This window comes from Drosophila navojoa, chromosome 5 (genome assembly GCF_054131105.1).
Source record: "Drosophila navojoa isolate 15081-1374.11 chromosome 5, UAZ_NAV_1.0, whole genome shotgun sequence".
Lineage (NCBI taxonomy): Eukaryota > Metazoa > Arthropoda > Insecta > Diptera > Drosophilidae > Drosophila > Drosophila navojoa.
This window is the reverse complement of record NC_142893.1, coordinates 16,357,655-16,376,612: the sequence shown is the minus strand read 5'-3', so window position 1 is coordinate 16,376,612 and position 18,958 is coordinate 16,357,655. Positions and strand designations below refer to the sequence as shown.

General features: G+C 38.5%; 5 protein-coding genes, 2 long non-coding RNA genes and 1 other non-coding gene across 9 annotated transcripts; 5 read left to right on the top strand and 3 right to left on the bottom strand.

The window, feature by feature from the left end:
• Window positions 1-92: 92 nt before the first annotated feature.
• On the bottom strand, window positions 93-2,961 carry eIF3b (eukaryotic translation initiation factor 3 subunit b). Its single transcript, XM_030388403.2, has 4 exons — window positions 2,748-2,961; window positions 2,298-2,613; window positions 689-2,241; window positions 93-627 (listed from the first exon to the last, which is right to left on the bottom strand). Exons 1-4 carry the CDS (start codon window positions 2,860-2,862, stop codon window positions 539-541), a joined length of 2,073 nt encoding a protein of 690 aa, XP_030244263.1. The 5' UTR covers window positions 2,863-2,961; the 3' UTR covers window positions 93-538.
• A 450-nt stretch (window positions 2,962-3,411) lies between these two features.
• Spred (Sprouty-related protein with EVH-1 domain) lies at window positions 3,412-12,797 on the top strand. Of its 2 annotated transcripts, none has more exons than XM_089260862.1 (7): window positions 3,412-3,528; window positions 4,921-5,349; window positions 9,239-9,416; window positions 9,504-9,672; window positions 10,837-10,850; window positions 10,914-10,989; window positions 11,055-12,797. In XM_089260862.1, the coding sequence occupies exons 2-7, from the start codon at window positions 5,330-5,332 to the stop codon at window positions 11,834-11,836; spliced, it is 1,239 nt and encodes a 412-aa protein (XP_089116988.1). In that variant the 5' UTR covers window positions 3,412-3,528; window positions 4,921-5,329; the 3' UTR covers window positions 11,837-12,797. The 2 variants fall into 2 exon arrangements, with proteins under 2 accessions (XP_089116988.1, XP_089116987.1); XM_089260861.1 differs by having other exon boundaries at window positions 10,771-10,850.
• On the bottom strand, window positions 12,133-14,311 carry LOC149091103 (uncharacterized). The gene is made up of 2 exons (XR_016196912.1): window positions 12,449-14,311; window positions 12,133-12,412 (listed from the first exon to the last, which is right to left on the bottom strand). It is a non-coding gene; the product is annotated as an uncharacterized LOC149091103 (long non-coding RNA).
• Window positions 14,312-14,408: 97 nt separating this feature from the next.
• On the top strand, window positions 14,409-14,479 carry TRNAG-GCC (transfer RNA glycine (anticodon GCC)). The gene has a single exon. It is a non-coding gene; the product is annotated as a tRNA-Gly (tRNA).
• Window positions 14,480-14,549: 70 nt separating this feature from the next.
• Window positions 14,550-16,436, top strand: LOC115564269 (kelch-like protein 6). Its single transcript, XM_030388419.2, has 3 exons — window positions 14,550-14,827; window positions 14,951-15,683; window positions 15,747-16,436. The coding sequence occupies exons 1-3, from the start codon at window positions 14,736-14,738 to the stop codon at window positions 16,215-16,217; spliced, it is 1,296 nt and encodes a 431-aa protein (XP_030244279.2). The 5' UTR covers window positions 14,550-14,735; the 3' UTR covers window positions 16,218-16,436.
• Trs31 (trafficking protein particle complex subunit 31) lies at window positions 16,395-17,165 on the top strand. Its single transcript, XM_030388411.2, has 3 exons — window positions 16,395-16,597; window positions 16,655-16,964; window positions 17,024-17,165. The coding sequence occupies exons 1-3, from the start codon at window positions 16,422-16,424 to the stop codon at window positions 17,120-17,122; spliced, it is 585 nt and encodes a 194-aa protein (XP_030244271.1). The 5' UTR covers window positions 16,395-16,421; the 3' UTR covers window positions 17,123-17,165.
• On the bottom strand, window positions 17,159-17,808 carry ND-B15 (NADH dehydrogenase (ubiquinone) B15 subunit). The gene is made up of 2 exons (XM_030388412.2): window positions 17,540-17,808; window positions 17,159-17,461 (listed from the first exon to the last, which is right to left on the bottom strand). The coding sequence occupies exons 1-2, from the start codon at window positions 17,666-17,668 to the stop codon at window positions 17,249-17,251; spliced, it is 342 nt and encodes a 113-aa protein (XP_030244272.1). The 5' UTR covers window positions 17,669-17,808; the 3' UTR covers window positions 17,159-17,248.
• An 11-nt stretch (window positions 17,809-17,819) lies between these two features.
• LOC149091101 (uncharacterized) lies at window positions 17,820-18,937 on the top strand. Its single transcript, XR_016197042.1, has 2 exons — window positions 17,820-17,931; window positions 18,867-18,937. It is a non-coding gene; the product is annotated as an uncharacterized LOC149091101 (long non-coding RNA).
• The last annotated feature ends 21 nt before the right edge of the window (window positions 18,938-18,958 follow it).

The following is an 18,958-nucleotide window of genomic DNA, read 5'->3' as shown; positions in this document are numbered from 1 at the left end:
TTAAGCAAACAGATAAACGAGGGAAATAGCACAAGCCATATCTTATAGATTGGCCCTTTGTCCCACAGCACTCCCTCATTAAAAACGTCAAATGCCTTTTCGTTTTCCTTTTCTTTTTGCTGTTCACATACAAATACATTGCAAATTTACTTCTAATGGTTAATAATGTGGCTTCGGTCATGTTTTCTTAATTTCCTCGTTTTTGTTTTTCGTGTTTTGTATATCAAGTTACAGTTGTTCGTGAGCTTGACTTTAGTTTATATAGATTTATGTGTGACGTTACTTTTGTGCTTAAGGATCGAATTTTAATGGATATTTGAATATATGTGTGCATATGTATGTAACGCAAGCTAGTTAAAATATGTTTACGCTTATTATGTAATATTAAAGAAGCGCAACGTGGTTTGAAAGAATGGCGTCCCGACAAATGGAGACCTTTTGGGACGTCGTCACGTTGCGTTGCTCAAGCCTTAAGACACCAGCTTTAAAAAGTTGTGAAAACGGAGAGGGATGTTGGCGCGATTGACTTGGGGGTCGTTTACTCTAGCAGGGTTACTTCTTCCTTGACTAAAAATTCAACAACTTCCTCATCAACTTCATCCGTTTCCAAATTATCCGTATCCACATCTGTAAAATAGAAACAATTAAAATACAAATATAATTGATTGTGGTCTAAGTTTCAACTTACGCCCTCGGAGCATGATGCGACGGCTCTTTTGATCCTTCCACTCTGCGATGCGTTTGTTGCGGTACTCCATGAAGGTCTCGCGCAGCTGGGCGCGCTTCTCGAGCAACTCCTTGGAGGCACGGGTCAGGCGCAGACGATCCTTCTGTTCGAATATGGGATAATATTTCTTCAAATTTTTCTTGATCTCCTTCTGCTTCTCTTCGCTAAGTAGCGTCGGTGGTCGCGGGCGCCAAAGGAACTGCACAAAGTTCTTCAAAATGGTGCGCCTGATGATGCGACCCTGGAAGGTATACATATTAAAGCCGGTATCCTCTTTCACCTTCCACGATGAGACGCCAGTGACGACATAACGACCAGTTGGATCCCATTCCACCTCCGATGCACGGAAGTGATCCGGCGATGCGCTGATAATGTAGTCATTCGTGGTATCAACGAACTCAAAAGTGCCCATGGTAAGATTAGCCATGACGATGAATTGACCACGTGGCGACCAGAACAGATGAGTGCAGGACTTCTTCTCCAGCCGCTTCACCAGGCTGGGCTTGACACCCTTATTCACCTCGTAGAAGCTAACATTGGAGGAGTTGGGCTCGCCGTGTATAATGGAAAACTTGTTACCAATTGGCTCCCATGCAAAAGCAAGTATCAGCTCACGTATCTCCACCGAATCCACGGGTATTTCCTTTTCGCGCATGTGGAATATTTCAAAATTGTAGAACATGCCCAGAAACTTGACGTCCAGCTCCTTTTTATCCTTCTTTAGCTTGGAGTAGCGATCGACCTTAACACACAGATAATCGCCAGACTTTTGCCAATGAAGCTTACAGTCGGCCACATGGAAAAGATTCTTGTTGCGAATCTCCCGCTTCTTGGGGATCTCCATCAGGGTGACACGTGCGGGTATTTGATTCTGCTCCTCCACCCAGTAAGCGATGACATTGTCCGTGGGCGACCACGAGAAGCCGCGTATACCCGCTATCTTGATGGACTTCAAGTCAAGCAAATAAAATGATGGCGTCTCGTAGATGTGAATCGAATTCTCGCCCATGCGTGCCACAAATTTGTCATCGTGCGACCAGCGGAACATTGACAACACAGACATGCCATCGCCCACAAATGAACGCTTCTCAGCCCCAGTGCGTATATCCCAAATGATGATCTTTTGACCCGTTGGTGTTGGGCCATAGGTAACCAAATAATTCTCACATGGCGAGAATTCGACGAATTGGGTGCCAGGATGGGGAAACTTTTGAATTTTCTGGAAGCTGCTGCCACCCCAAATGGCGACTCCGGGTTTGTGGAAGGTCACCACATAGGTACCCAGAGGCGACCACTTCACAAACGTGTCCGTAAAACGTTCACGTGTCTCCAGCTCATTGGGTTCGGGGAGAGTGTTCTGCCAGAAGCCAACCTGCACGCAATTTGGTGCTGTCTCAGCCGCTACGCAGTACTGATCGTAGGCATCGGGATCGTTTATAAAATTATACAGATCACTCTGTACCTTAAAGGGTTGTACAGTTGGCGGCTCCCACTTCTCCGGTATATTCTCATACCTATAAAGTAAATTTTGTTATACCTTTTGTTTTTAATTACCTATTCGACAACTTACTTCTGGAAGTCTGTAAACAAATTTACGGCAAAAGTGTAATTCTTGTCCAGGCGATGGTTGTTTAGTTTCTTGACTGCATCCTCGGCCTGACTGGCGGTCTTGAATTCCATGAATGCATAGCCTTTGGTCTTGCCCTCCTCATCCACCGGATAGACAACGTTAACGATTTCACCGCACTGCGAGAACAGCTTGTTGATAACCGATTTGAGTTTTTCGAGGCGGCTTGGCTCCACTTTCGGCATATTATCCACTACAACGACACTTTCAACGCCGTCGGCTTCGGATGGGCGTTGGGCCAGCATATCTCCCAATAAATCTGCCATTTAATGAACATTATTGCATTTCTCATAGAAAATATTGCACTCTTTGAGGTTATGTTTGTCATTTCTTTTTGCAATTGTCGGCGATGGCTTGTAGCGCGTGTGCTGCGCTGGCAACAATCAAACTTACCTTCATCGCTAATGTTGTCTACGAAACCGGGCGGATCATCGAAATTGGGTTCCTCATTGTAGTCGCTGTCGTTTGCGTCCGCACCCGAATGCTCTTCACTTTTCTTTTTAGCCATTTTCAGCGTTTTATTTGCAAATTATATACGGCAGCCGATTTCCCGCAGTCATCAAACACACACACGCACATAAAAAAGGAAATGTTAATGATAGATATGAGCGATAGTTACTTACCTGCTACTTGTAACAAGTATAACATTGTATCGATAAATTTGTGTACATTGTTACAAAATAACATCGAAAACAATAACAGTTACTTAATCGAAACCAAAAATCATCTTTCAAACAATTGAGAAAACACTGAAATCCTACAAGTAAATTATAAATTATATTGTGAGCGCCAAACAAGACTAAAACCCGCGCTTTTTAATTACTGAATAAATTAACTATTTCAATAATATAACGCAGATGCAATGGGATCATTAGAATTATAAATATCGATATACCCAACATCGATGCAATTTAAAAGCTTAAATGTTGTTATTCCTTGTCATAAACAATTATTTATTTGCCAAAAACTATAATATATAGCATTGTCTTTGAGCATCTGAACTTTTTGGTTTCACAAATTACGTCGATAGGTTTTTAAATACATATTCTTTGCTGTTATTAACAGCTTGGAAAATGTAATGTTATTGTCCAAGTTATGTTAAGTAACATATCTGTTTGGAAATTCATTCTTTTTTTCCAAACGAAGAAGTAGTAGGTGTATAATCTGCACAAAAGTAATAAAAATGAAGACAAAAATCAAACATATAATTTAATTAAACTCATTACAATAATAATAAGTCATAACAAATAACAAACCTAAACGCAAACACAAAATTTCAATACCATACGCAGTTGCCACCTGAGATCAAAATTGCTTTTGTCTTCAAAGAGACAGGTTGTAAAAAAAGTACAAAGAATCAAATAAATTGCCACAAAGTAATTGGTGAAATGTGTGTGCACTTGCAAAAACGTGATAAATGGCATAAAATGCGAAAAGCTGTTATCCAATAGAGAAAAATTCCGATACACCATGTCTCCCCATCTTTGCTCCGCACGCATCCGCGCCCGCACCTGCCACCTCCTTCACGGTCGTTATGTCTGTGCGCTAAGTCAAAAATTCAACATATACTAACCTAAATTCGTAGTGCAAAAACGAAAGGAAAAGGAAACGAAGTAATGAAATAGAATGAAACAAAAGCAACCGAAATGCCATAACAAACTGTTACCAATACCAAAATGCTACAAAATATGTATTTGTTGTGTTATTCCAAGTGATATACTTGAATGTGAATATTATACATATGTATGTGTGTGAAAAGCTGCAGGATAGGCGATAAAAAGAATATATGTTATATATATATATACATCTATGTATGTATTTATATATACTATGTGTATACATGGAGAAATCGCCCAAAAAATGTTCTACCTCACTTTCTGCGTGGCTGAGTGTGTGTGTTACCTTTTTTTGTATATGCGCAAGCGACACTCTCATAGCAAGCAGCAAGTGAGAGTCTAAGAGAGCGAGTGCTCCAAAACGCAGTGCCAGAAAGAGAGAGAGAGAGAGAGAGCTACCAACGCGCCTGTAGCCTTGATAAAATATATGAATGAAATTTTCGTTTTCAACAGAAAGTGATTTTTTGTCATAAGTTTTCATGCTTTCGCTAACTATAAAATCTAGGGTCTAAAATCGAAAGGAATGTTGTCCACGCCACTTGTCATGTTTACTGGAAAGTAACAACTAGCCAATAGGCGCAATAATTTTGTATACAGGAGTTTTGTTGTTGTTTTAGCTGGGGCTGGTGCGCTCTCGATTTCGATACAGGCTCAGCCTTGCGTGCGCGCTCTCTTGCTCTTTTTGAGATGATGCCTGTTACATCTTTGTTGCTTGGAAAAATTCGGACATATATTTGCTCCATGAAGTTTTTCCACAGTGTTTGTCTACACGCCCACATAGTGTGTGCGAATGTGTGTGATTTTGCGAGTGTATTGAAAAACTAAAAGTCGCCCGTTCGTCGCCGTCTGCTGCTTTGCTGCTATTGCAAAAAAGAAATCGCATTTATCAAAAATTATAACATAATTTTCGCATTTAGTTACACATAACGGGGCCTGCTCTCTCTTCGTAGTTTAAATTGTGTCTAACACTCAACGAGTTTTCAAACAGTTGCAAAGCAGTTCGAGTCGTCTTTCATATTGTGCCAAAAAAAGAAAAAAAAAAAAGCAAACGAAACGTAAAGAAAAACAACAAAGCAACGAAGCGCATCACCAACAACAACATCAACTACTACTACAACAAGTCAGCTGAAACGACCATCAACAACAATTGAAGTACTCCAGTTAACTTCTCGTCTAAAGTCAGCGTAACTGTAATAATTACAGTTACACTTTTTGTTGTTGTTGGCACTTGTTTTTCGGAAGTTTGTGCAGCAGCAGGCTCTGAATGTCTTTATGCTTTAATCATGGTGTATTTTGCCACCAACAAGAACAACACCGACACTATTCGCTGCTATATTAGAATCTTTCTGATAACAAATCATGACAGAAGGACATGAAAGGTAAGTCGAAACTCTGTCGTAAAAATATTATTTAAATAAACATTTAAGTTGACGGCGTTGCCAGATCAATGGTAAGCGTAACATACGTGCCTTGATTGCTCCCGCTCCCAATTTAATTTAAACAATTGTTGCCAATTTACCAAGCGCAAAAATACAATTTAATTGAACGAAAATACAAACAAAAATTTCTGAATGAAATACGGCATTATTCAAGGCAAGTTAGGCATGAATGAAATGTGACTCATTTGTCTGGTCAATCCAAGACATCCGTATATCAAACAAACACACACGCATATATATATGTACATATATTTAAACATGCAATATTTATGTATGTGCATACAGCCAAACATACATACATACAACATACACACATGGCTCCATATGTATTGTGTATGGTGAACCGCCGTGTCAACGTCTCCACATAGTCTGTCTGTCGCCAGTTTTAATGAATGAAATGGAATGCTAGCAACTATGTTTTTTTTTTTGTTTTCTAATTGTTTTTCTTGCTGTTTAAAGTGTAGCGCCCCCATTGAAAATGATGTCACTCGCTGATGCCCTGCGCGTTTGCTTGCTTCTCTATGTGCCGCATATTGAACAATTTACAACAGGCAGTGGCAGAGGCAAAGGCGGAGACAAATGTCTAAATCTATTGCTAGAGCCAAATCACTTTAGCCAGGTTGTTTGCCATTTGCAATTTGAGTATCACCAACGTCTGCGCAACAAAAACAGAAACAATAATAATAAAATACACACAATAACAGAATCAAGGTTCTTGTAGTTTCATTCATGCCTTTGGTTCGACATTTTCTGCTTGGAATGAATGTATTGTATTTACAAACGGCTTTGATTTGCATTTTGCATTGAATTTCCATTCATTAAACTACAAATATACTTGTATATTTATAAATTCATGCATGCACGTAAATTTGTGTAGGTCTTTCTGCAACTCGTTTCGGTATTTTTTATCCTCTACATCAACAAATACGATAAAAGTTGTATTGACAACAGTAATTTTACATTTTACAGTACTGTGTACAAAAATTAATATATGTATGTATGTGCATTATGTATGTTAGAAGCTAGCGCATATAACATAATTTTATTTAACAAGTATATTTGTGGACTAACATATAATACACATACATACATACATATGTATACACACGTACGTATGCAGATCATAGACAAATGTTTGGAACACTTGACAGCAGTGACTAGCTCCTATTACTTTGCACACATACAGACGCTGGGTGTCCGCTTCTCTTTGTCTCTCTCACTCTCACTCTCATTTTCTCTGTCATACGCATGCGCTCTGTTTGGAGTTTGTCAATTGAGGATTTCGCTTCTGATTTGGGACTTTTAATTTTTGCTTGAGGCAGGCTTTGTTGTCCGTCTGCAGTGGAGTTGTGTGAATGTATGTACATATGTGTATGTGTTTAGCACTTTCATCATTTGACTGTGTATATATGTGTGTTATATGTATGTTTATATGTTTTGCCACACATACTTATGTATCTATCATAGTGGCAACGCTAAGCCTGCGTTTTTTTAAAGTTGCCACCAGGGCTACAGAAAGCTTTTTTCGAAATTCCAATTGCATTAATGCATCTGTCGCAGCCCTGATAGTAGAAATTGCAGGCAAACCGCATTTCATTCATGTAAAGCAGCCACATTAATATCCTTGGGCAGACATGCTGACGTGTGCGTCCTACCTTGAGTGCGAGCATGCACATACATACATATGTATACACATATGTACATAAATGGGGATAGATATATACAAATGCGCTTTGTCGCATTGCAAGCTGCTGTGGCTGCCACTAGCTAGTCCTTGACATAGCTATGACGTCGTTTTTCGTCTACTTTGGTAGACCCTCTGTGCATTTTCATTCTGTAAAATGCTTGCCAAATCTAGGACAAATGTATGTATACAGCCAAATACAAATACAGACAGGCAGGCAGGCAAGCAAGCGAATGGAGTCAGCGGCGACTGGTTACAACTCCTCCCTAAAAGCTTTTTCATTGAGTAACTTTGCGATTAAAACTCCATTTCATACTTCTGCGCAGGTCGTGAGCTGCTTTGTTCGCTTGTGTGTCGAACCTGTTTTCTGTGTGTGTGGCTCCGTTTTGTTTTATTTTTTTTTTTTAAGAATGAAGCTCGAAATGGAAGTTTCACTGGTTCTTGATTCATATATTTTTGCTACCCTTAATATACACACTCACACAGACACACATGCAAACTTATGCGGATATTGTACATCAATGAATAAAAGCTTATACACATATACATATATGTGTGTGTGTGCCTGTAGAAATAGCCTTAATGAATGCATATGCTAACAGGTTATACTGGCAAGTAGAATAGCTAATTTTATGCATATATAAAGGATCAAGAACAAAATCGATGCGAGCGTATGAGTATGTGAATTAATTTGTTTTTATACCCTGAACCCATTGAAAATGGGAAATCAGGGTATAATGGTTTTGTTAAAAGTATGTAACAGGCAGAAGGAGGCGTGGCAGACCCCACAAAGTATATATATTCTTGATCAGGGCGAAGAGCTGAGTTGATTTAGCCCTGTCCGTCTGTCTGTCCGTCCGTCCGTCCGTCCGTCCGTCCGTCCGTCCGTCCGTATGTATGAACGCGTCGATTTCAGAAGATATAAGAGCTAGAGACTTCAACTTTTTTTTAAAATGTCCGTAATTATCACGCGCATATCGAGTTTATCACTAAAAAATGATAACTCATTCCGATACTTTTTTATCGATAAAAAACCTTGTCGAAGATCAGTTTAAAAATTATATCTCCTACATCTTTCAAGCTAGAGTCTCCAAATTTAAAATGTATACTAAGATGAATTTGATACAATTTCGGTTTTTGTTAAAATTTACCCCCCACCCCTAAATCCACCCCCTCACCCTCATCTTTGTAAAAGTCGTATATCAAATACTAGAGACTTGAGCTTCGGTATACACATACATTTAAACATCATGATTTCGTTCTGAAAGTTTCATTACGATCGTACGTCTAGAAATTAAATTATTCAACAAATAAGTTTTCATTATATTGCCAACACTGCAGCGCAACCCAAGCGCAATCGCCTGTATATGTGCGCGTATGTGTGTGTGCGTGTGTATGTGTGTACGTGTGTTTGTTTGTATGCGTGTGTGCGTGTGTGTGTGCTAATTATCATTGAAATATCAGTTCCTTGTGGGGTTCAGGGGATCTCGTAGTCGAGCAGTCTCGACTAGAGCTTTCTTACTTGTTTTTTTTATGTATTATAGATTATTTTAAATATGTAGATTAATACTATTTAATCGACAGATGGACCCTTTATCGCTATCAACTACGTGACATATAAACTGTTTAACAATTTCAATTTATAAATTAACTACAGCTCGTTGCCGAATTTAGGGTGTTTTATGAGTCCGTCTCTCTTGAGCAGCTTTTAGCGTATACTGGCTTTGTCATGAGCAAGTGTGACACAGGTGTTGCATATGGAGTCCACAGGGCTGTGCTGCTATGGCTTCGTTGGCCGAAAATTGAATTAGCCAAATTAGCGACACTTTTAGGTTATCAGCCGGCATAATATACATAGCGGAGAGTTAATGCCACAGGCTAATGCAGTCAGTTGACAGCAATTGTAGCAACAGTAACACAAGCATCAGCAGCAGCAGCAGAAATAATGTCCACAGTTGCTTATCACAAACTAAGCTTAAGGCGCTCGTTCAGCAGGTGTTCTATCGATTATTATCGAACTAGTTATATTATTATCATAAAAGTTGAAGTTGATTTTTTAAGTATTATGTTTTACAATTACCTATGTAAGAAATATTATAAATTGTAATATATATTAATATTGTTCTTTTCTATAACATCTTGCAGCGACTTTTTAGTTACAGTACGCGCACAGGTAATGACCAGGGACGAGAGCACCGAGGGCTGGCTACCGCTGGCTGGGGGTGGTCTGGCAAACGTTTCGATACGTAAACGTGCCAGATTATCCCCATTAGCATCGGGTCATGACTACATCATCTATGGGCAAAGAATCTCCGATCAAAGTGTGAGTAGAAACATATATCTCTATCTATAAGGTTATTTCTGAATGAACGATTGTTTTTCTACTTGTTTGGTTTATATTTTTCTACAGGTTATTTTAAGCTGTGTCATCAATCGTGATCTGAAGTATTACAAAGTAATGCCCACATTTCATCATTGGCGCGCCGGCAAACAGCGCAACGGACTAACATTTCAAACAGCAGCCGATGCGCGTGCCTTTGATAAGGGCGTGCTGCGCGCCTATAATGAACTAATTGATGGTATGATCACTCTACCCACTATCTATGGATCCTTTCCCAATCCCATTTAGCTGCATGTTGCTTAATTGATCAAAACGAAAAAAAAAATAAAAAACACAATCAATATATCTCTCGCTTCTTTTACCTATGCATATATAACGTTTATAATTTATATCTCTTTATCACACATACACATACACACACATGCGCACACTCACACAAACCTTGGCTAAATTACACCTCTCCTTTAGACGTTGCATTTAGAATTTTTCGCCTTCATTAACTAATACAAAATAAATGTTTTATGCTCTTCTTTAAAAAAAAAAAAAAAAAAAAAAACTTGCTACAAAATTACAAAAAAAAAAATACAACATTTTATTGGAATTGTGAAATTTGTTTCAAAATTAAAACAATTATTAAACAAAATTAACAAAAAATATATAATTTTAAAACAAAATTGGTAAGTGTTCAAGGAGGTTTCTTTTTTAAACAAGTGTGTGCGCTGCATTTTTATAAGTAACACAAAAAAAAAAAAAAAAAAAAAACTATTTTGATAAATACTTGATGTAAAATTTTCATAAACTTCCGGCAAAGCCTAAAAATCACTTATTTTAGATATACTACATATATTTCTGTTTAGAATTTTTAGAATTTCCTTAAATATGCAAAGCAAGAACAAAATAGACTTTTAGCAAAAAATTTACGATATATTTTGAACACTTTTCGTATATTATGAAAACTGATTTATAATAGTTTATATATCAAACTTAAAGTATGTATTTCTCCTCAAAGTTTCTCAAAAATTGCAGCGCAAACCAGTTTTATAGCAAATCCGTAGTATTTTATTTCATTTCTATTTTTTTTTTTTTTCTTTTAACTAGTTTACACCAATGAAAAACATTTAGTAAATGAAATTTCTGTAAACTACAATTGCTTAAACACACTCTCTCAACTCTGTGTACTTTAATATGCTTTTCTTCAGCTAAAAATTGACAATGCTCTCTTAATGCTTCATATTTGATTTGCTTTATATCTTGTACTGAAATTAGTGTTTGCTGGGCTAACGTTCATTTGATATAACTAATCAATTTCTTCACATATATATATATATATATATAGGACTGGCGAAATCTAATCCCACTATAATATGCCCACCATTGACCAAATATGATTCGGTTGGTGAAGATGATGTATTCATGGTGAGTTGGAAAATGTTCAGAGAACCAAATGGGAAGTCTTTGCTAAAATTACACAATTTACAGACCCTGGACTTACCTGTGGAAAGCGAAAGTTTACAAAAGATACATTCAAGCCCCGAAGGCAGCGAAAAAAGTCACAGTAATTAAATTAAAAAGTTCTTTCATTTGCTTATATGAAACTAATCTATCTCTATTGTCCCACAGAAAGCGTCAGCGAGCGCCATAAGGATAGCTACAGCAACAATTCCGATTCCGAGAAACTACCAGCGGCTACCATACACTACATATCGACGGATAAAACATCAACGGCTCCGGGCTCTGGCAGCGGCAATATTGGGAACATTGGCGGCTCCACAGATGGGCCGCCGCCGCCGCCTCCACCTGCAGGTCAGATAGCGCCCAGCGAGAATTACTCGTATGTAACGCTGACGGCTGTCCACCATGACTACAACTATCCGGTTGTGGATCAGCCAGTTGGCGCCCAGGTGCTGAATGCACGACGCGAGTCAATCAGTGCATTGAAGAAGCGCAATGCTTTGGAGGCGGCACAGGCAATGGCCGCTGCACAGACATCGGCCGCGGGAGGAGCCAATAAGCCGCTGCACAAACCCAATGTATCGGATATACTCAAGAAGGAGACGCGCCTGCGTTGCCGCTACTGTCACGAGCTGTACAGCGAGGATTTCAATAGGCGTGGCGCATGCGAATATGCACCAGATCCGTTTCGCAGCGGGTACGAGTGCATCTCGGGCATGGGCTGTGCACGCTGTATGATCTATCACTGTATGAGCGATGCAGAGGGTGAGACCGCACAGCATCCTTGTGATTGTAGCGTTAGCGAAGCGGGGTGCACCAAGCGCTGGTTGGGCCTGGCGCTGTTGTCCCTATTCGTTCCCTGCCTATGGTGCTATCCGCCGTTGCGCGCATGCCATTGGATGGGCATACAGTGCGGCCTCTGCGGAGCTCGCCATAAACCACATGTCTGACATTTGGAGGCTAGATTGCAAGGACAGTACGATGACGACCCCAGCACCAGGCCCAGAAACCAACAGCAACCTCACTCTGACGAGAATACATATAAGAGCCAGCTATTGCGACTCAAGCAGCGGCAGTCGCAGTTGCAGCAACCGCAGCCTCAAAGGCACTTTTATAACTGGGAACTCTCCCATAGTCTGGGCGCGCCCCAACAGCAGCCGCCGCAGCCGCTGTATCTGATGCAGCCGCTTAGCAATAAGGCAGCTCAAAATGATTATGGTAGGCTTTTATTTTGAAAACTGACGAAATGACAACGAGAGTTCAGTTGCTGTTATGTTCCGTTCTGTGCTATTCTATCATTGTTTTCATTTGCCAACTTTTGTTTTGAGTTATCATCGTTCAAATGACACCATATGATTTGCCATAGATTATTGTATATAGTAGAGCAGGTAAACCACTTGCACTTACCGTCTATAAGTCCATTGAACATCCACACTTATCAGATTCAGCATTGAAATAATTGTAACTTATGTTTAGAACTCTTAATTATACTTTTGTAAAAACCGGGCTATTTGTTTTATATATATCTATATGTATTTTTGCTTGTATATTTATATATATACATATATACGTATTCATATTCGTATCATATAACAATTGTAGTTATTTTTAGTTGTTTAAGTTTTTTGCTACTTACATTTTGTTTACAATTTGAAATTGGAGAACAGTATTAAAGCCAATGTCAGGCGTGACGGATATATCTAGATGCCAATATAAGCAAATTTGTGCGGAATTCCAATTCGTTTATAGTTTTAACAGAGCGTTTTCCCCTCTCTAAGAAATTTCGCCGTAATGCAAAATAATGCAAAATGAAAATGAAAAGGCAAAATTGAATGCAAATGTTGCGGGAAAGAGAAACTAAAAAAATATATATAAAAACAACATACAATAAAAACAAAAAGAAAAAGAAAAGCGTAAAACTAAAACAAAAAACAACACTTAATGAAAAACTACAAATTGTTTTTAAATCCTTCAAAGCGAACAACGTCAATTTGCAGCAATTTGTGTTTTCAATTGTTCAACAAGAATTCAATTATTTCAAACAAATTTGTTTTGCAAAAAAAAAAAATAAAAACTCTTATTCGTATTTATTTCCATTAGAAAAAGAATGTTTTTGACTCTTCTTAGGGCTCATGAAGATTCAAAATATTTCTTTTGCAAAAAAATCACACAATCCTTGTTTCAAATGTTAAGTTAATGAAATAAAAAAAAAACCAAAAACAAAAAAGAAATATGTTGTTATGAAAACACAAAATTGCTGCAATTGCGCGGCTGAATCGCTTAAATAAACCTTTAAATAAAAACAATTTGTAATTTAACCCATACAAATGAGTAAAGAACTCATTTCGACAAAATACTTAAAAACAAAAACTCATATATGCAGTTATATATATATATATAAATGTGTATAAAACGTATTGAAGAATGCATAAAAAAAGAAAAGAAAAATGAATTACTTATGTGCAAAGAACCTAAGTAATTTTTGTGTATTAAAAATGAAATTAATAATAATAAAAAGCATTAATTTATTTCTTACTATAAATGCATATTTATTCAAAAATAAGCAAAGGTTGTGCAAACACACATTAAAAAAAATCAACAAAGTATATTAAAAACAAAACAAAAACCTTTAAGCGGGCAATTGTTAGTAAAAATGCAAATGCTGTATAATGTACTAAAAAAAGTGAAAAAAAAAAACAAAATGAACAAAAGTTGTTTAGATCAAGTAAACCTACCACAAAGAAAAAACAAAAATTGAAAAAAAAAACTTTGAACAAAGAACAAACACTCAACAAAAAGTACAAAATGTTAAATATACATGTTTAATTTTAAATTACTTTTATTATTTAGTTAAAGCTACAATAATTTTTAACATGTAAAATGATCCACAAGCATGCCAAGATACAAAACATACAAAAAACAAATATAAAGTATATATATTAAATGTATTTCAAATTTTAACTGTGCATAAATAAACAAAAAACAAAAACAAATTAACTTTCAATGCGCAACAAAGAATAGAAAAAGAACGAAGACACAAAAAATACGGACAAAACTAGAAGTCAGCAACAATAGTAAACATTTCGCTACATTATTTATTAACAAATTATCACAACAAAAAGTAAATATTCTAGAGATTAATAGTTAATTGCAGCAATTTGTTGAACACCAAAATAAACAAAAAGAAGAAACTAAATTTTTCAATCAATATTTTGGTTATTTACAGTACATAAAATGAAAACCACATAAAATTATGAATAAGTAGCCGCATATAAAAGATGGCATTAAAAAGTAAACAAAATAAATGATATATTTATTCATATAAATGTATTTGAAATGTGAAAAAGAAAAATACAAAAAACAAATAAAACAATTTAATAAACAAAAGTTAACAATTTCCTTTTTGCGACAGTCTGGTAACGACATTTATATTTTCTAGGCTAGCATGAATGTGGAAGTGAGATAACTGCGTAAATCCAAGACTTTTTCTTAAATAGTAGCTTGTTTACTCCGCTGGCACAAGCATCGGTGGTTCAGTGGTAGAATGCTCGCCTGCCACGCGGGCGGCCCGGGTTCGATTCCCGGCCGATGCAGCTTTCTTTTTGTTTTCTTCTATATATAACTTGTTCTTCGTTTCAATTATTTTTATTAGTAAAATTTTAAGCAATTGAATTCAAATGTTTATGTATTTTAAACTTCAGACTAGTAGACGCACTGAAGTTTAGTGCTACAACACACAAATATGAAAATAAATTTAACAATAATCTGTTTTGAGGATTTTTTATATAGTCTTATTCCTTTCGCTGTCTAAGTCCTATTTTACAAAGCGCGATAAACTTATTTGGCGCAATGGATGAATTAATGAAAAAACATAAGGAATTAGGCCAGGCAAACACAAAGCCAGCCAGTGGCGAGCTCACGTGCAGCGTGCACTTTGTCAAGTAAGTGTCATCACTAACCATACAACGACGCAATAGGAACAAAAATATGCAACAGACGCTTTTCTTTTCTTGCACGTTCATTAATAAATAAAATAAAAATGAATAAAATATGAATATAATAAGCCCCAGGTACAGTCCGGGAAGCTCATCCGAAGACGAATTAGGCTCGGTAACAAGGTTGGTTTCAAAGGCTGAAGACTTGGAGATCGAACGTGTTTTCAAACGTCAAGCGGCAGATATAGGAAAAAGTCGTTCCTTATTTGAGTTTGGGCACAATTTCGAAGATGTGCGCGACTGGCTGACCATCGAGCAGCCATCAAAAGTGTGCTTGAAAACCGTATTGCGCTATATGGTGGAGAATCATTTGAAGACAACCGTCAAAATTGAAATCAATAAAATGTATTTCAATTGCCATTTGCTTGTGCTGCAGGCCTACTCCAAGTACTTCATGGAACTCAATCCCATTCCGTTCGTTGTGACGCTCCCAGAGACGAAGGTGTCACAAAAGGCATTTATGCTCGTCTACAAATGGATGCTCAGCGATGAGCCGATCCTGGAGCGCAAAGACATTGTCACCGTATTTGTGGCAGCCACTTATTTGAGAGTGAAGGAGTTGCTGTTGCATTGCTGGAAGTATTTCGACGATAAGAACTGCTTTAATGAGGCCTCCGCGTGTGTCATGTACGTCGAATCAAAGAACAATGTGGCCTTAGATGTTGTGCGTAATCTGATGTTGACGCGCATTCAAAAGTTTCTCCTCACTTTTGTGGCAACCAGCGATTTCTTAGATTTGCCGCTAAAGCATCTTGTCTACCTTCTCTCCTCAGATGAGATCTGCGTAAATAGTGAAATTGAGGTCGGCTAATTTTCCTATTTATCATTTTTGCATTTGTATTGTAACATTTTATTAACTCTGCAGATACTTTTCATTGCCGTACGCTGGCTGGGACACGACTGGGGGAGGAGAAAAGCGAATGTGCAGAGTCTGATTGATTGTATTCGCTTCAGTTCCATGCCTCTTTGGTATTTGCTGTGCGTGCGGCGGGTGGAGACGCACAGTCTTCTCAAAGAGCTGCTCAGTTTACCCACCGTCGATGCGCTCATCAATCAGTCCATTTCGCAGATTACTTCCAAAATGTACGAAGAAAAACAGGAGGGATTTATTTTAGATTACGATTGCATCTCAAAGAATTTACAACAGTCGCGCCGTTGGATCGTGGATGATGCGTGTCCTTATTATCATCACATTTGCTGTCCGCATACGCGCGACATCAGTTTTATACAGTTCGAATCTTATTTAGCCGCGTTGCAGCAGCAGTCAATTGATTATTGGACCAAGGTGGAGATGTTGGATGTAAAGAATCCGAGAAAGTGTAGCTGCATGCAATAACGGTAGATTCAAATGCCACAAGCCATTAGAAAATCAAATTTGGCATTCCCACTTATACGTTTTTATGTTCAAAAAAGAAAATAGTCCGGCAACGTTACTTTATGGTATTGAAAAAAAAAAACATTAGTCTGGCAGCCTAGCCAACAGATGTTTCGTTGACGTTTGTTATTTCGAGGTGTTGTTTACGTTGTTCTATTAAATAAAATGGAAAAGCTTGAAGCGCTTAAAATATCGACAATGCGTCCGCGCAGCAATATACTGGATCGACCACTATCGAAGGGCAAGTCCGAAGTCTCACACAGCATTGTGGCTTTGCTCTTCAGCGAAATTGTTCAATACTCCCAGAGTCGAGTTTTCACAGTTCCCGAATTGCAAACAAGGTAATTTGATGTTTGCTTTGTGATTCTGGGAATTGAAAATAATCCAACATCTTTTAGATTACACGAATTGGGTCAAGATGTGGGCACACGCATCATTGATTTGTACTTTGTGCGCGAACGCAGCTCCAAACGTGAGACGAAGCTAACGCAAATGCTGCTCTTTGTGAAGACAACGGTGTGGAAGAACTTGTTCGGCAAGGAGGCCGAGAAGTTGGAGCATGCTAATGACGATGAGCGAACCTACTACATCATTGAAAAGGAACCACTGGTAAACACGTTCATCAGTGTGCCCAAAGACAAAAGCTCACTGAATTGCGCCAACTTTACGGCCGGCATTGTCGAAGCGGTGCTAACACATTGCGGATTTGTAAGTTGCCATTTAAGCTCAATTTGGATACATATTAAACATGTTTACAAATCTTTCAGCCCTGCAAAGTAACGGCACACTGGCATAAAGGCACGACATACATGGTCAAGTTTGAGGACTTTGTCATAGCGCGTGACAAGCAAATGGAGGAAAAATAGAAACATGCTTAAATTATTAATAAAAATAACTTCTAATTACAAATACCCAACCGATAAATGTATATTTTTACAATTTTTCATTAATTTGATTCCGCAACATATATTGCCTGAGAGTTGAGTAGAGCCTTAAACGAACTTGAACCTGCGATCCTTGTAGGCCACCTGACCGGTGCGATATTTCTGTTCACGGCAATCGCGCTCGCTCTTCAGCATCCAGGCGTAAATGGCAATGGGCAGCACGACGGCGAAGAGGCCCGTGCGGAACGCATGTCCGGTGGGACGAAAATGCTCAATATGTGAGACGCGCATAGCCTGGAAGCGGGCTAGGCCAGAATCGAACTGCAATTAAGTAAATATTTATTATTGAGCATTCCAAAATGCTGACATGTGATGACATAACCATTATTTGGCACTTACCACAGTGCCGCCCTCTCCGGTGGCATGACGGAAAGGATTGGAGCTCTGCTTCAAGTATTCGTTACGGAGCTTAAGTGTTTGCTCATGCTTGCGGCGAATAAATTCCTCCTGTTCCTTGGTTACAACCATTTTATTCTGTTGCAAAACTCAACTTGTGCTGGGCAACAAAACCAAATGCCTAACAGCTGTTTGCAAACACTAAGAAGCAGATAATTTGGCATTCGCGTCGAAACGTCACCGTTAAGTGTGGCAGATGGCAACTCTGTTTAAAAGCGCTTTAATAAATTAAAGCTGGCAGTGCCGTTAATTGTATATTCAAATTGTTTAATCTGAGTGCGGGGCGGTCGCATGAGTAACAGTTGTGTTTTTAACTGTAAAAGTCAGTATTTCTGGTGAGTTAAATTACTAATTTTATGTTTATCGAATAGAGAGTGTAGCTTAAGTAATTTTATTTTCACTCGCTTTTGGACTAGTGTTATAAATATTGAACATAAAGTCTACTGCTTCGTTGCTGCACCCCAACAGCACCGTTATACGCACGCTCAGGCTCTACTGCTCTCGCACGCACACACACTCTCTCTCCCTTTCTCCCTGCCCCTCTCTCTCACTCTCTGACCTACTCAACAAATGAGGACATAACTGCGCATGTCCTGCAAAGTGTTATGCGCAGATCTCGTGTCAATGTCCTGTTACCCAGACATTTCAACTAATTTGCAAACTTATGCTAGCTGCACTGAGTATTCAGTTTTCCAAAGAGATAACGGTAGTTTCTTTTTTATATTTTCTGCTTAAATAACTTAGTTATTTGTGCAATAGTCTTTCGGTGTAATTTGAAGCATCTCTGGTTATAAATCAATACCCTAAGTCGCTATAAGAATTGCCACTGCGCAAGACAAACTTCGTCCTCGCCGTCCCACACATGACCAACTGCGTGGGTGTGACAGAGAAGGCGACAACCAAAGCGTGCCTGAGCCAGAGAGAGTGAGAGAGAGAATAGTGGATTGAGCTAACGCGCATGTTCTACGTAGTTGGGCGTTTATATTGTTGTTGTTGCTGCTGCTGCTGCCGCTGGCTTGGTTGGTTTTCCTCTGAAGCTCTGCTGCTGTTGGTGGTGGTGCACTTGGCTTAGCTGTGTTCGCTTTGGGGGTTGGGTCAGTGGGTTTGGTAGGCAGCCGAGCTGTTTGTCACCGCGGCACGCTTACCTGCTTTAGGGGTTGTTGTTGCCCGGGAGTTGCGCTGTAGCGTTGCTTTCATTGCTTTGCCTTTCACTTGCCGACTGTCGGACGTAGCGTAAAGTTCTCTTTTGTTGTTGTTGTTGTCGTTGCAGGACCGTAGGAAAGCACCTCAAATGGTTTAATTGCAAACGCAACGTGCTCGTTTATTGATTTTTGCATACAACATCTACATAAGTAATATTAG

What these genes read in the sequence shown, in the direction of transcription:
- eIF3b (XM_030388403.2), bottom strand. Translation starts at nt 2,862, where the DNA reads ATGGCTAAAAAGAAAAGTGAAGAGCATTCGGGTGCGGACGCAAACGAC. An exon ending in TTGTTTACAGACTTCCAGAA is followed by an intron (nt 2,242 to 2,297) that starts GTAAGTTGTCGA and finishes TTTACTTTATAG; the next exon opens with GTATGAGAATATACCGGAGA. An exon ending in TCGCATCATGCTCCGAGGGC is followed by an intron (nt 628 to 688) that starts GTAAGTTGAAAC and finishes TCTATTTTACAG; the next exon opens with ATGTGGATACGGATAATTTG.
- Spred (XM_089260861.1), top strand. Translation starts at nt 5,330, where the DNA reads ATGACAGAAGGACATGAAAG. An exon ending in ATGACAGAAGGACATGAAAG is followed by an intron (nt 5,350 to 9,238) that starts GTAAGTCGAAAC and finishes AACATCTTGCAG; the next exon opens with CGACTTTTTAGTTACAGTAC. An exon ending in GTGAAGATGATGTATTCATG is followed by an intron (nt 10,851 to 10,913) that starts GTGAGTTGGAAA and finishes CACAATTTACAG; the next exon opens with ACCCTGGACTTACCTGTGGA.
- LOC115564269 (XM_030388419.2), top strand. Translation starts at nt 14,736, where the DNA reads ATGGATGAATTAATGAAAAAACATAAGGAATTAGGCCAGGCAAACACA. An exon ending in TGCAGCGTGCACTTTGTCAA is followed by an intron (nt 14,828 to 14,950) that starts GTAAGTGTCATC and finishes GAATATAATAAG; the next exon opens with CCCCAGGTACAGTCCGGGAA. An exon ending in GCGTAAATAGTGAAATTGAG is followed by an intron (nt 15,684 to 15,746) that starts GTCGGCTAATTT and finishes TTAACTCTGCAG; the next exon opens with ATACTTTTCATTGCCGTACG.
- Trs31 (XM_030388411.2), top strand. Translation starts at nt 16,422, where the DNA reads ATGGAAAAGCTTGAAGCGCTTAAAATATCGACAATGCGTCCGCGCAGC. An exon ending in GTTCCCGAATTGCAAACAAG is followed by an intron (nt 16,598 to 16,654) that starts GTAATTTGATGT and finishes AACATCTTTTAG; the next exon opens with ATTACACGAATTGGGTCAAG. An exon ending in TGCTAACACATTGCGGATTT is followed by an intron (nt 16,965 to 17,023) that starts GTAAGTTGCCAT and finishes CAAATCTTTCAG; the next exon opens with CCCTGCAAAGTAACGGCACA.
- ND-B15 (XM_030388412.2), bottom strand. Translation starts at nt 17,668, where the DNA reads ATGGTTGTAACCAAGGAACAGGAGGAATTTATTCGCCGCAAGCATGAG. An exon ending in CCGGAGAGGGCGGCACTGTG is followed by an intron (nt 17,462 to 17,539) that starts GTAAGTGCCAAA and finishes ACTTAATTGCAG; the next exon opens with TTCGATTCTGGCCTAGCCCG.